The 14,364-nt window shown below is 37.6% G+C and overlaps 2 protein-coding genes across 4 annotated transcripts in view; one reads left to right on the top strand and one right to left on the bottom strand.

The window, feature by feature from the left end:
• ENPP3 (ectonucleotide pyrophosphatase/phosphodiesterase 3) overlaps positions 1-10,499 on the bottom strand; it is a 75,119-nt gene extending 64,620 nt beyond the window's left edge. Inside the window, exon 1 of the mRNA XM_039849944.1 lies at positions 10,308-10,499. Coding sequence (XP_039705878.1) covers positions 10,308-10,310 — 3 coding nt within the window. The 5' untranslated portion in view covers positions 10,311-10,499. The remainder of the gene's footprint in view (positions 1-10,307) is intronic.
• Positions 10,500-10,659: 160 nt separating this feature from the next.
• MED23 (mediator complex subunit 23) overlaps positions 10,660-14,364 on the top strand; it is a 38,115-nt gene continuing 34,410 nt past the window's right edge. For 2 of the 3 annotated variants that reach the window (XM_039849940.1, XM_039849942.1), the window contains exons 1-4: positions 10,660-10,897; positions 11,209-11,240; positions 11,403-11,490; positions 13,581-13,705. In XM_039849940.1, coding sequence (XP_039705874.1) covers positions 10,850-10,897; positions 11,209-11,240; positions 11,403-11,490; positions 13,581-13,705 — 293 coding nt within the window. In that variant the 5' untranslated portion in view covers positions 10,660-10,849. The remainder of the gene's footprint in view (positions 10,898-11,208; positions 11,241-11,402; positions 11,491-13,580; positions 13,706-14,364) is intronic. The other variant, XM_039849941.1, reaches the window with a different exon arrangement.

Below are 14,364 nucleotides of genomic sequence, written 5' to 3'. Positions count from 1 at the left end.
TGGCTAGGTTCTAGTAACCAGTTACTTCATCAAACACTAATCTAGGGTATTGCTGTCACAATATTTTGTAGATGTGGTAACATCTACAACACATTGATTGTGAGTAAGGGAGATTACCGTCAATAATGTGGGTAGGTTTCATCTAATCAGTTGATGGCCTTAAGAACAAAAACAGGTTTACCAGAGAAAAAGAAATTCTGCCTCAAAGTAAAGCATTAGCCTGAAAACCTGCCTGCCCTCTGGATTTTGGACTGGCCAGCACCACAAGCACGTGAGCCCATTCTTCTCCCTCTCCCTTCCTCGCTCTCATCTCCGTCTCCACCTCTGTCTCTCCTGGTTCTCTTTCTCGGAGAATCCTGACCGACATACTCTTTGGACACCTTCTCACATGTTTCCTTCTTTTTAAGACTTTGCCTCATTTCTGACCTCTCCACCTTACTTGGACCTTCAGGATCTGCTCTCTTGGTTTCTGTCTGCTTGATTTTAAACTTCTTCTCTTGATATTTCCTGAAATAACTTCTACAGCTTGACTTCAGAATGCTTATCTGATGCACCAGCAGCACTTCCAGATTCTACTTCCTTATATTATCCAAGATGTCACTTGATTCTATACTAGCTTTGTTTACCAAGGTACTGACTCTGCCTCTATATTTTTACTATGTAAATTGTTCCATCCCACACTGCAAGAACTCCCCTCTCTTCTTCTTCTACCCTCGTCCCTCAACCCCCTCAACTCTGAGGATACAAAAAGCACTAAATAAAGAAGTAAGGAGGCCTATGATAAAGTCTGTCACTTATAATTTAATTGACTCTTGACAACAAATTCTTCATTTTTAAGGTAATCTCAGATTTTCTCTAAATTACTAAATTTTGAATATTATAATGGAAAAATATCTTAGTCTCTCAAGTCCTGAGGTGAATAAACCTCAGGGAATCCACCTAGAGATGCTGGCATTGCCCAGTCTCTAGTCACATTTTATGCTACAGCAATTCCCCTAACTGAACCCCAAACCCCAATCTCTTTTGAGTCTTAGAAACTTATTCCTAATAGTTCAGCTGAGCATTGGACACCAGCCAAATCCACACCCTCCATGCAACATAGACTTTGGAATAGGCCACCTGTGTCACTTGAACCTGAACTCACACTTTCTAAGTTACTTGAACCTTGGAAGCCTCACTATTCCTTTCCCTTCAATTTTAGAACAATCTGCACCTTCTGGATTCTGAAAGCTTCACTCTGCATATTTTCATGCTTAATGGTCTAGAACTCCTGTGCTCTGAAAGGCAGCTACTGTTACATTAAATATCCTACTAATTATAAACATTTTTCATATTCTACAAAGTCCCTGTGTCCACAGAATTTAAGAAACTCTTTTAAAATCACAGAAAACTCACTCATTGCTGACCAAGGAAACTCCCAGGGGCCTGCCAAAATCTACTTCCTTAAGTCTTATGAGCCTAGCCTTTCTGGTTCTAGCACTAGAGGCTGGGTGATAGTTGGACAAGCCAGACTGGAAAAGTTTAGAGAAAGCAGACACACTGAAGGAAGTGATTGAGGTTAGGCAAATGCTAGGCTCAGGTCCAGCAGCAGGAAGGAGTCCACCAAAGCAGGGAGATCTCAAACAACATAAAAGGGTTGGATGGGCAGGTGGCCAACTTCAAAAAAGGACCCATCTTAAGGAAGAGGCAGAAAAACCTACAGGAACATTGACAAGTATGCCTTGAAAGCAGAAAGCTAACCAGGTGGGCAGTTGGTGTAGAAAGGATAGATGCTAGTCTTTAGCAAGTGGAGATCCAGTATTGAAACTGAATCTAGAACTAGCTGTCTTGCTGGGAATGGTGTTAGCAATACCAAATCAAGGCCGAGAGACAATGGTATAGAGAAAGCGAGAAGGCAAAATCTCAGCATGGTCTACAGGAGCCAAGTTCTTGGAAATGAAATATAAGTAAAGTGGGTCCTAGACATCCAAACAATATAGTCAACGCTTTTATATTAGTATCAGTATTTTGTGGTACCCGCATATCTGGAAAACATTTTCCAAGGTGAAATACATAAAATCTCATTATGAATCAGCACAGATAAACATTTATAATCAACATGAAGATAGGAAACAGTAATTTTGATCCTCAATTCAACAAAATGTTATCCCCTAATCCAGAAAAAAAAAACTACTCTATAATTACATTTTGAATTTTGTTGATAAAAATTTGTGAAAATTTGTTTTCTCTCTGAGTATATAAGTACACACATCTTTGATTTGATACACATACCTACACAATATCTTTGGTTTTGCCTCTTGGCCCACAAAGTTTAAAATATCTACTAACTGGCCCTTTGCAGTGTTGCTGATTCCTGATTTACTCCTTAATTCTTCCATGTTTTGAAGGTTGGCACTAATGTACTTATGCAAAGAAACGAGCACCAGTTTGTCACCTGAACCATCAATTATGACCTCTAATGAGTCAGGAAGTTAGAAACCTTATCTAATGCCTCCTGTGGCATTACCATTGTATTCTACTGAACAATCAGCATTTCTAAGGTTGTCTCTGAGTCCTGGAGGACTGCTTCTCTTACCTGCCTTCAAGTGCAGCAATCTGCCTTATTAGTGTTAGAATACTAGCAGCCCTCCCTTGTTCATTTCAAAATTCAGAAAAAATTTCATTTCCAAAAATTTCCCAAGCTTTAGTAGACTCTTCTTGTTTTTAATGTTCTCAAGCCCACCTCATTCATGACTCAAATTCTAGAGATACCTCCAGAACAGATCGTAAACCCATAGTGCCACCATGCTACTTGAGTTCTCCAAGGCTTGGCCCCACAAGTGCCAATCCATGAAGTTATAGGCTGTGAGTTAATTCTGCTTTGAAGCCTGGCAGGAACTGGGTTATTTGCCAAAACATTGGAGCCACTCTGTCAGGTCAGCTCCATGGGAGCAGGAACTAGGTTAGTTTAGGCTAGCCGTTTTATTCCAGTACCTAGCATGATGGCCAGCACTCAGAAGACATTCAATGAACACTTGCTGAATAATTATTTAATGGTTTCAGAAATAACCTTGGAGGTCTAAGTCTACCTCATAAGTGACTAATAAAACAGATCGTTATAAATTGTAATAACCTTATAGGTATAACTTTGTGATCCAAATCTATCTTTATATCCATCATTTCAGAAATAACTATTACCTCAAAGGAAGCCTTGCCCATGAAATAATGGGACTTTATATGCCTTAATTCAATCCAGAGTAATAAATAATAACTAAGTACCACCAAGCCCTAGATTTTATGCCAGGTATTCAGAGATGCAAAAATGTTTGGTTTCTGTATCCACTCTAAACAGCTTTAGTCTGGTAGAAGAAAAGACATTTTAAACCATAATATCATGTGATATGTGCTATGTTAGTAATGTTAATGAAGTACCAGGGGAATACAAGAGGAAATAATAAACTTTTCTAGGGGGATTTGGAAAGGTACCTATATGCGTTTTCTAGGGTTGCCATAATAAGGTATTCAAGACTGGGTGGCTTAAACAACACAAATCTATTTTCTCACAGTTCTAGAGGCTAGAAGTACAGGATCAAAGGTTGGTTTCTTTTAAGGCCTCTATGCTTGACTTGCAGATAGCCATCTTCTCTTATGTCTTTACACAGTTATCTTTCTGTGCATGTACCTGTCTAGTGTCTCTGTCACAGTCTTTTCTTCTCATAAGGACACCAGCCATATTGTATTAGGGCCCATCCTAATGACCTCATGTTAACTTAATTACCTCCTTAAAGACTCTATTTCTAAATTTAGTCATATTCTGGGGTACTAGGGGGTTAAGAATTCAACATATGAATTTGCGGAGAACAAGTCAGACCATAAAAATATCTTAGAGGTATTCTTTCAAGTGAACATTAATGTGACTAAAAAAGTAACTCAAGCACTATTGCTGAGCAGTGGGAACGTGAGTTCCATCGCCCACATCAATTGTGTTTTCAACAGTCTTTGCCAAGGTTTCATGCAATTGCATGGATAGGCTTCAAGAGAATGTCTGCAGACCACTTGAAATGCACAAACTTTATTTGTATATATGTGTATGTATTTGTTTTCTGCATGGCCTACATCAAAGGGAATGAGCTAAATCTTCTAAGGATACAACACGATGTATAAAGCATTACTACAGAAAATAAAATATTTAACCTGAATATAATAATAAAAAGCGAGACAAATCCAAACTGAAGGACATTCTACAAAAAAACTGCCTGGAATCTTCAAAAATGTCAATTTTATGAAAAGTGGGGGGAATAAAGTGTTAGCAAACTGTTTGGATTAAAGGAAAACAGAAACCTAACAACTAAACATGACACAAGACCCTTAATTGGATCCTAGATGGAATTAATAAATGATAAGGGAAGGACATTATTGGGACAATGAGGAAATGAGAGTATGGATGAACTTTAGATAATAGCATTACATTGATATTAATTTTCCTGAGTGTGATAAATGTACCATAGTTATGAAAGTCAGTTCTACACCTATGAATTTCAGAAGGCACACAATGAAGTATTTAGGGGTAAAGTTATAGTGTCTGTAAGTAATTCTCAAACAGTTCACATAGAGATATGGTTAGTAAAGAGGAAAAAGACACAGAGAAGAGAGAGAGAGGAAGAGACAGAGAGAAACAGCAAATGTGGTAAAATGTTTAAAATATGTGTGTTGATTGTAAAATTCTTGCAATTGTTCTAGGTTTAGATTTTTTCAAAATAAAAAGTTAGGGGGAAAAATAGTCTTTTTGAGGAAGTTAATGGAAGATGTGCATTCCTCCATCCCCAAACAAGGGAGTAAATTGAGGAAGAATAAGACATGAAACCGAGCAAACAAAAGATGTATATAGGAGAGAACAAAAGAGAACCTCTAGAAGCTACTGCTAGACAATAGCTGTGAGGTAGGTTTAGAGAGCAGCCAATCCAGACAGGCAGAGGAGGGCAGAAGTTACAGGAGGGATGTTCCCAAGAGGAAAATAAAATTCTTGCACATTTTATGTTAATCTTTCTAAGAAAAGATTAACATCTCAGGTAAAGGTTTCTGGATGAATTAGCAATAGGAACATTCAAACCTAAGCAGAGAAAATGCATTAGACAATTATTAACATCAAAAACAAAACAAAAAGTTGCACAAAAAAGGAAAATGGAATCACAATGCACTATGTTGCTACAGTGTAAATAACAGCTATAGAATATAAACGATATAAATAGTCTGTAATTATCTAACCAACAAATTTGGATACATAACTAGGATGGAGAAAGAGGAAATATGAGGGATATCCAGAAACAGTAATTATTCCTTTTTCATCGTTAGAAGTATCAATATAAGAAATGTCCAAGCCTGTAGAAAATGTTTATGAGTTTATTTGAGCCCCAACTGACAATTGCTGGAAGCAAGATCTAAAATGCTCCAGAGAATAACAGTTTTGCAATTTCTTTTAAGCATTCAACATTAAGGGGGTCACTCCAAAGAGTCTAAAGATGTGATTTTGGGTGGGGAAGGTTGGGTCCAGAGTGATCAGCTCAATCTCTGGAATAGCTGGAGATTGAGATCAGCTACCCAGGCAGTTAACCAGGCCCACATGATGGAGCTCCATAAAATCTCTGGACACAATGGCTCATGTGAGCTTTCTTGGTTGGCAATATTTTATGTGTATTGTCACATATTAATGCCAGGAATGTAATGCTGTCCACAACTCCATGGGAGAGGACAACTGGAGGTTTTAGATTTCAAAATTCCCTGGCTCCCTTCTTCCATTTTTAAAGATCCTTTTGATTACATTGGGTTTATTCAGGATAATCTCCCTATTTTAAGGTCAGTTTATTAATGATCTTAATAGTACCTACAAGTTTAATTCCCCTTTGCCATATAATATAACGTATATTCAAGTTCTTAGGATTAAAATATGAACATCCTTGTGGGGCTATTAACATACCTACCATAGGCAAAAATACTTTCAGTCTTTCTCCATGTGTGTGCAAACATGTACCTATACAGATAAACAGTGGTTGACATTTTCATTTCTCTCTTGCTCCCTTTCTTTCTTCTTCCCTCCTTCTCTTCCACCCTATTTCCCTTCTCCTTTCCCTTCCTTCCTAACAAAATTGAAATTTTGGGGTGCATAGTTAAAAGAGAGAGTCACCAAGGCCATCCTAATTTCTGACACCAATTCCAAGTTTGGGAGTCCTCAAGACAACCCTTAGGTTCGATAATTTTCTAGAAGGACTCATGTTATACTCATGGTTATTGTTTATTATAGCTAAAAGATACAGATTAAAACTAGCCAAGGGGAAAGGGTGCATAGGACAGAGTCCAGGAAAGCACCAAATGTAGAGTTTCCAGTTGTCCTCTCTCCATGGAGGTGTGGACAGCATTACTTTCCTGGCATCAAGATGTGACAATACACATAAAACATTGCCAACCAGGGACACTATCATGAGCCATTATGTCCAGAGGTTTTATGGGGCTCCATCGTGTGGGCCTGGTTAACTGCCCGGGTAGCTAATCTCAATCTCCAGCTACTCCAGAGATTGAGCTGATCGCTCTGGACCCAATTTTCCCCACCTGAAATCTTATCCCTCAAATAAGGATTTTCTCTCTCTTTTTAATTTATATCATAGTCCTCCTACACAATTGGAACTCTGCTGATAGGTCCAGCTATATTATAGAGTGAGAGAGTTTTAAAAATTGCATAAGTTAGCAAGAGCTACCAATTATAGATTGCTTACTCTATGCCTGCAAACTGTTATTCTCTGAGGCATGTATTTCGGTCTGTTGACTCAAATAAATTTTATAAAAATTTTTTACAGGTTTATATGTTCTTGCATGGACTATGTATAAGTACTCCTACAAATAAGTAAGAATATAAGAAATTATCTGATTAATAATGAGCAAAAGACGCTTCACAAAACATATTTGAATAGCTTATAAGATATACTTTAAAAAAAAATAGTAACTAGGGAAATGCATGCCCATTAGAATGCCTAAAGTAAAAAGATTAACAACTGCTGACAAGGATGTAGAATAATTGGAACTCTCAAACATTAGTAGTATTAGAATGTAAAAATGGTAACACTATTTTGAAAAACTGTTTGGCAATTTCTTATAAAGTTAAACACATACTTAGCATATAACTCAAAAATTCTGCTGCTAGATAGTTTGAGATTGTTCATAACAACTTTATTCAAAATAGTTAAAAACTGAATATAAATATCCACTATAAACAAAAGTCCACAGATATCTTTTTAAAAAAAAATTTAAAGAGAGTTTATTCAGGTAATGATTTTTTCCTCAGAGTGAACTAAGACTACATTTCAAAATGGAGGAGATATGGCAGGGTTTATAAAGGTAAAAGTTACAAGGCACAGTTGATCAAAGAGTTGCTAGAGAAAGAAAGATCATAAACTTACATCATTTGTGTTCGGCTTGGTGGGAGCAACTAGATTTTCAATGGTTGGCTGATTTAGTGAGGGAGCAAATGGAGTCGTGACGTGAGAACGACGGGTAATATATGATTAAATATTTATAAAGTCCTAGTTTAATCTCAGGCCTGTGGAATGAAAAGGCTGTCTTTGATCACACTAGTACAAGGAGTATCATTTAAGAACAATGCAAGGACTACAATTTATCAATAGGGCAAAGTTATGCTCTATGAGCAGCTTCAGAGCTCAAGAAACATCCAGATCTGTAGAGAGTTCTGGTAAATTTATTCGAGCCAAACCAGTGACATATGCCGGGGAGCAAGCTCTCAGATGCTCCCCAGAATATAAGTTTTGCAGCTTGTTTTATGCACTTGAAATTAAGGAGAGAGCATAGGAAAGATTACAAGGAGATGAGATAAAAGCAAGATGAGGACTGGATTACAGGATAGTTAATAAGATTATGTGCTCTCTTGAGGGTTAATACCCGCTTCTGGTATTACTTCTGGTATTTCAAAGGTGTGTTAACCTAGATGCACAAGAACAATGGGCAGGGCTTACTAAAGAAGTTATAGACCTGAGGCTTGACTACCCACCATGACCTGCCCAGTTAGAAATTTATGATCAGATCACCCTTTGAGGTTACTCTCCATAGAACCCCTTTTTTCATTCACAGTATAAAAACAAAAACAAGAACAAAAAACTGGCCCATAAGTTATGAAATTAAAGTTCTTATAAGTTTTCACCACCAACTGGTGGATCAATAAATAATCTGTATTAGAGTCATATAGTAGAGTGATACACATGAGTGTGTTGTGGCCTGTATAGAATAGACCAAACCAAGTATGCTCTCAAAAGCTGTTTATTAGCCGGCGGCTGTCCTATACAAAGGAGCAGCCCCAAAATGCCAAGATACAAGGTTTTTAAGCCCTAAATCCCATTCTTCATTCTATCTTAAACACAAAGGTCTATTTCTCTCTTATTTACTACCTGTCAACCCACTGGTCAGGTGTGCAAGCGGGGAGTACAGAAGCAGAAAGCTTGTTGTTAGAATGTTATGTTCCCATGGGTGATTGTCTATGTTCCTATAGGCAATAGCCAGTATTCTCATGGGCGATGGCCAAACAGTAATTTTCAGCTTATATACAATTGATCGTTTTTCATGCCACGCAAGCAAGCAGGGTTACACAGGCTAAAATTGGCAGTTAGCGTATGAGCTCATTGTTACAAGTTTCATGATTAACAGAATGCGGTTAGGGGTTCCAGAAACTAGGCCTAAGGTATAGACTTCCTTTGTCCAGTTTCAGGTTTTAATTATCCTTTAACGTTTTTACATTTCAGCAGGCTGTCACAAGTGGATCTCAAACTATAATGTTTAATGGAAGAAGCTAGACACATACTGTGTGATTCTAATTAAATTACTCCAAGAACTTGCAAACTAATTAATGGTTACATAAATTAAAACAGTGTTTGCTGCTAGGAGGGCAGTTGACTGCAAAGAGATAACGGAACTTTCCGGGGTGATAGAAGTGTTCCATATCTTCATGGAGGTGGTAGTTGAACAGGTGGAAATGTGCTGGCTGGAAAATTACTGCTTGGCTATATCGCCCATAGGAACATAGGCTATTGCCCATAGGAACATAGGCTATCACCCATGGGAACATAACATTCTAACAATAAGCTTTCTGCTTCTGTACTCCCGCTTGCACAACCGACCTGTGGGTTGACAGGTAGTGAATAGGAGAAAAATAGACCTTTGTGTTTAAGACAGAATGAGGAATGGGATTTAGGGCTTAAAAACACTGTACCTCTACATTTCGGGGCTGCTTAATTTGGGGTCTGCGTACCCCTGGCAGACCCAGCTGGCTGAATAAAGAGCATGTTTCCTATAACTCACTGATTTCTGGTGGTCCATGTGTCTTTCGGGGGCTGGCGGCTACAACACAAACATTTGTCAAAATTCATTGAAATGTACATTTAAAATTTATGCATTTCGTTGTATATATAAATTACACATCAATTTTCAAAACGAATATGGAGAAACACATTAAGAAGGTCTTGAAATGGATGGTTAATTTTCATTCAATGACTGGAGCATCAGCAAGCATGATATGAAAATTAATTTATATTTTGTTATGGCTAAAATGTTCTTTCCTGGCTATTTTATCTTTTTAATTACACAAGCCCTGGCTAATATTAAGATTAGCTGACATTTGCTGAGAATACACTAATATGGAAACAGAGTTGAAGCATGAAAATCTGCCTGATAGATGAAAATTGTTTTAGAAGAGTATCTGATTAAAGATAATCCACAAGATAATTTGTTTAGCACACACACAAAAAACAGTAGATTGTTAGGGAACTTGGATTTTAATAATTCTAGCTCTGTCATCCTTTTAGCTTCGGCATTCTACAAAATTGATTACCACAACAGTTCATTCTACAAAATTGATTACCATAACAGTTCATGACTAGCACTGAGTGAACAGTGGATAAATGTTCTATAAATGAACTACTCTACCAGTTACGCACAAAGATGTTTTAGAGGATAATGGAGACCCTTAAATCAACTTGATGGACAAGTTTCCCCACTTGAAGGAATAAAGTGGTTCTGGGCACACCAGCCAGTGAATCTGCTCTGATCACACCAGTGGATCAGCCTTCCTCTTTGCCACCCTTTTCTACCCCTACCCCAACCAAATAGTATAGGTATTCAGAAACTGATAAATGTTATTTTTAGATTATTATAACTAAAAAATGGTAAGTATCATTATTCTAATTAAAAGTCAGTAATAATGCTTTCATTCTTTTTTTCAAACCGTCATTGACAACCTGCTATGTGTCTGGCATTGTGCAAGGCACTGAGGTTACCATAGTTGAGAAGACATGGTCCCTGTGGTCAGGAAAAGCATGGTTTCAACTCCTGGCTCCAGTTTGCTGACGGAGCTACAGAAGGACCGATGTTCAGCAGCTCACAGACATCAGGTTGACACAGGCAGCCGCAGAAACATTGCCCACAGGCAGCAGGCTCCATTATGCAAAAGCTTTAGCCAGAGGAGGAAGCAACTCCCTCTCCAGCCGGGAGGTGGCGGCCTTGCAGCCGACAACACCTCAAGGTGACAGACCCGAGTCTCCACTTGGGGGCGATCTCCGGCTCGCGGGCCGCCCTTCTCCACAGGCGGAACCACTAGCTGGGTCCCTGGTTTCCCGGGGTTTTGTAAGTGGAGAGCACTGGGAGCTTCCTTTCGCTTCCGTGCGGGCCACGGTGGTTTTTTTGCTGGGCCCCAGAGGGACCCTCTCAGTTGAGCGCTTGAGGAGGAAAACAGTATCTTGCGGGCGTCTCTGCCCTTCTATTCTTGGAGCTCGGGTCTGACCACGAGCTGTGCGCGGGGCGCCCAAGGAAGACCGGGGCGATGGTACAGATGGAGACGCAACTGCAGAGCATTTTCGAGGAGGTGGTGGTGAGTGGAAGGGCCAGGGATCCAGAGCGACGGCTGGGCGAGGGGAAGACTCTGGGCAGCAGAATATGGAACCCCCCTCGGACACCCCCACTCCCCTTTGTTGTGACACCGCGTTTTTGTGCAGAGGTTTAGCAAGTCTCAAACTGCTGTCAAATTCCACAACATCTATTGTGACAGGCCAGACAGCTATTGTTAGTTTCTGTATGTAGGTGATTGAGATGACTCGCCCTGTGTTACATTGTAATATTTGCCCTGGGAACCCTTTTTTTTTTTTTTTTTTAATTTACATAGTTTTCTTTTGTTTTTTACAGAAAACGGAAATTATAGAAGAAGCTTTCCCTGGGTAAGTATATGCATGGGAGATTTTTGCGTTTTTACGTTGAGTGTATCTTTGTAAGATTTTAGTTAAATTTATCTTGGAGGTTTATAAGATCCACTCTTCTGGTTACGTTGAATTAATTACCTTTTTAAAACTAGTAGCAAATAATGTGATTTTTGTTTATAGAATGTTTATGGACACCCCTGAAGATGAAAAAACAAAACTAATTAGCTGTTTGGGGGCCTTCAGACAGTTTTGGAGTGGTCTTTCTCAGGTGAGTAATGCATTTTTGATATATTCAGCTGATGATTTTTGACCCTCCCCTTTTTTTTTTTTACATTTACTTTGATGTTGCTATTGAGGTCTTTCAAGAAAGGGAGAGATAAAATTGTCTTCATCTTTTGACTATTCCCGTTTCGTTAGTTTCAATTCATATTCCAGTGGAGAACCTGTATTGGAAAGTCCAGTTGATGCACAGAGTGAGATGATTTTTTAATTCTCCCCATGTTGGATTATATAAAACCATTTTTATCCTATTCTGATTTAGTTGGTGCACTTGGAAACAGCTGTGTTAGAGATTATAAAGAAATTTATGGATGATTAAAAATTTCATTCATTTTCTCAACAAAGGAACTAACACTATTGATTTAGAGATACTATAATAAAGGTACTATAGTAAAAATACAAAATGCCACAATAAGGATAACGATTTTGTAATAAGAATATAAAATAATAAAAATGAGGAAAGGAGCAGTAAAACTTAGTAACAAAGAACAGTCATTAGAAAATATATCCCTGAAAAAGACAAAATTTTGATCCTTAAAGAGTTTATGTGCCAGTAGTACATTATCTTCTCATGGTTTATTATAAGTAGGAAAATGTTTGCATTTGAGTGGATGATGGTAAGACTTGCTACTCACATATGGATCATATAGTGGCAATACATTCTTTTTTTTCCTAAGTGTTTTAATTATGTTTTAATAGGTAATATATTCATATGGTTCAAAACGTGAAAGGTATAAAAAGGTAGACCCAATTAATAGTCTGCCTTTCATCTCTCTCAGCTCATTATCTGTTCTTTTTCCTTTTTGCACCCAAGATTCTCAATTTATATTTCCTTCAAGAAAGTATTTTATGCATATAAAATTATTTTTATAGAATGGTCATACATTATGTACACTGTTCATTAGCACCTTGCTTTTTTTCTCTTTAATATAAATTCTACAGCAATCCCCTAAAAGTTAAAATTTCTGCCTGCCTTCTTTGCTTGTAGCGTAATATTTATTTTACAGCTGTACTTTCCTTAATTAAACCAGTCTCCAACTGACTGACATTTAGATTGTTTCGTATCATTTCCACTTTAAACAATGCAAAACGAATAATATTATACATAGAACACAGGATGAATTCCTGGAAGTAGTATTGCTGGGTCAGAGCATATGTCTATTTGTAATTTTTATGGAAATTGCCTAATAGCTTTCTATAAGGGTCACCAGTTTATTCTCCCATTAGCAATGTATGAGAGTACATATTCCTTATAGCCTCACTATAGAATGTTAATGGACTTTTTAATTTTGCCAATCTAAAACATGAGAAATTTATCTCGGTATAGTTTTATTTTGCATTTCCTGAGTGATGTTGAACATCTTTCCAAAATATTTAAAATTTTTAGTAATTTATTAAATATTTCATGAGTTAAGGTATGGTCCTTATCTTCAAAAAGATTTTAATGCGGGAGCCAGGAAGAAAACATATTTCTAAATCAACATTATACGTTCAACAATAGAAGTATGTATGAGGGACAGTGGTAGTGCAGAGGAATGGGACACAGGCTCTTTTGAGGATATCCTAGCAGACAGGCTTTGATATGGGCACTACATTTCAGTATCAGGTTTAAAGTTACAGAAATCTAGAAATTTGCTATGTCATTGGATTCATAATTGGTTGGGCTCTTAGGGATTAGATTCATACTAAATTCCCATGAGACTGATGTACGAACATATGATGGATTTTTTTCCCCGTGGTGACAGGAATATTTATATCTACTTTCAAGGTTATTGTTCAGAGTGCCTTAAAAAAAATCTGTATTAGAGTTTTCTATTGACCAGTAATATGATAATAAAATCTTATTCTTTTTGGCGGTCCCATGTAATAAAAGTGGTGGGAGTTTAATCTATATAATTGTAAGATTTTAAATTTAATATAACTAAAATACTAAATCCGAATTTTTTTCTTTTTTAATTGTCTCCGTCTACGAATGTTTATAGTGGTATAATCTTGGTATACTCCCAAGTGTAGCATTAACAATTTAATTACGAGATATAACTTTAGACTTAATATATAATCATTTTCTGATTTTTCTAGGAATCTCATGAACAATGCATCCAGTGGATTGTTAAATTCATTCATGGCCAGCATAGTCCTAAAAGAATTTCTTTTCTTTATGACTGTTTAGCAATGGCAGTCGAGACTGGGCTTCTTCCACCCAGGTATGTTTAATGGTGGGCATGAGCAACCTGAAGAATTTTCTTTTTTATTACTGTTTGGTAATTGGTTGAGGTTGTTGTAAAAGGATAAGAAAATGAAGAAGGAAGTTAGGCTCAACAAGCAATTCTTCCTAATTCTTTAGGTTTTGGTTTCTAGGATACAATATTATTAGAATTCTATATTTAAAGGCTCAAAACCAGGCAGGCTTTGCCTTGCAGGGGCTAAAATCACTCTGATGAGCTTGTTCCACTTAACTTTTGCTACATAAAGAATTACCTCAAAACTTTATTACTTAAAACAGTAATAATCATTTTATTTACATTCATGGTTATGGTGGTTGAGTGGGCTTAGCAGGCAGTTTTTTCTGAGAGTCTGGTGATTATAGTCAGATGGTGGCTAGGACTGGAGTCATGACAAAGGCTTTGCCTTCAATATGTCTGGTGATTGGTGCCTGGCTATCATCTGGGACCTCAGTTGGGGCTATTGGCTGGAACCTGCATGTGCCCTCTCCATGTGACATGACTTTCTCGTAGCCTGGTGGCATCCAAGAGCAAGCATTCAGAAGAAGGCTAGGCAGAAGCTGTATCACTTTGCCTTGGAAGTCACACAGTGTTCCTTTTGCCATAGTCTTAGGCCTGTCCAGATTTAAGGAAAGAGAATG

The sequence above is a fragment of the Pteropus medius genome, unplaced genomic scaffold, assembly GCF_902729225.1.
Source record: "Pteropus medius unplaced genomic scaffold, Ma_sr-lr_union100, whole genome shotgun sequence".
Lineage (NCBI taxonomy): Eukaryota > Metazoa > Chordata > Mammalia > Chiroptera > Pteropodidae > Pteropus > Pteropus medius.
Note: the sequence above shows the minus strand (reverse complement) of the source record. Positions and strands in the feature narration are given on the sequence as shown.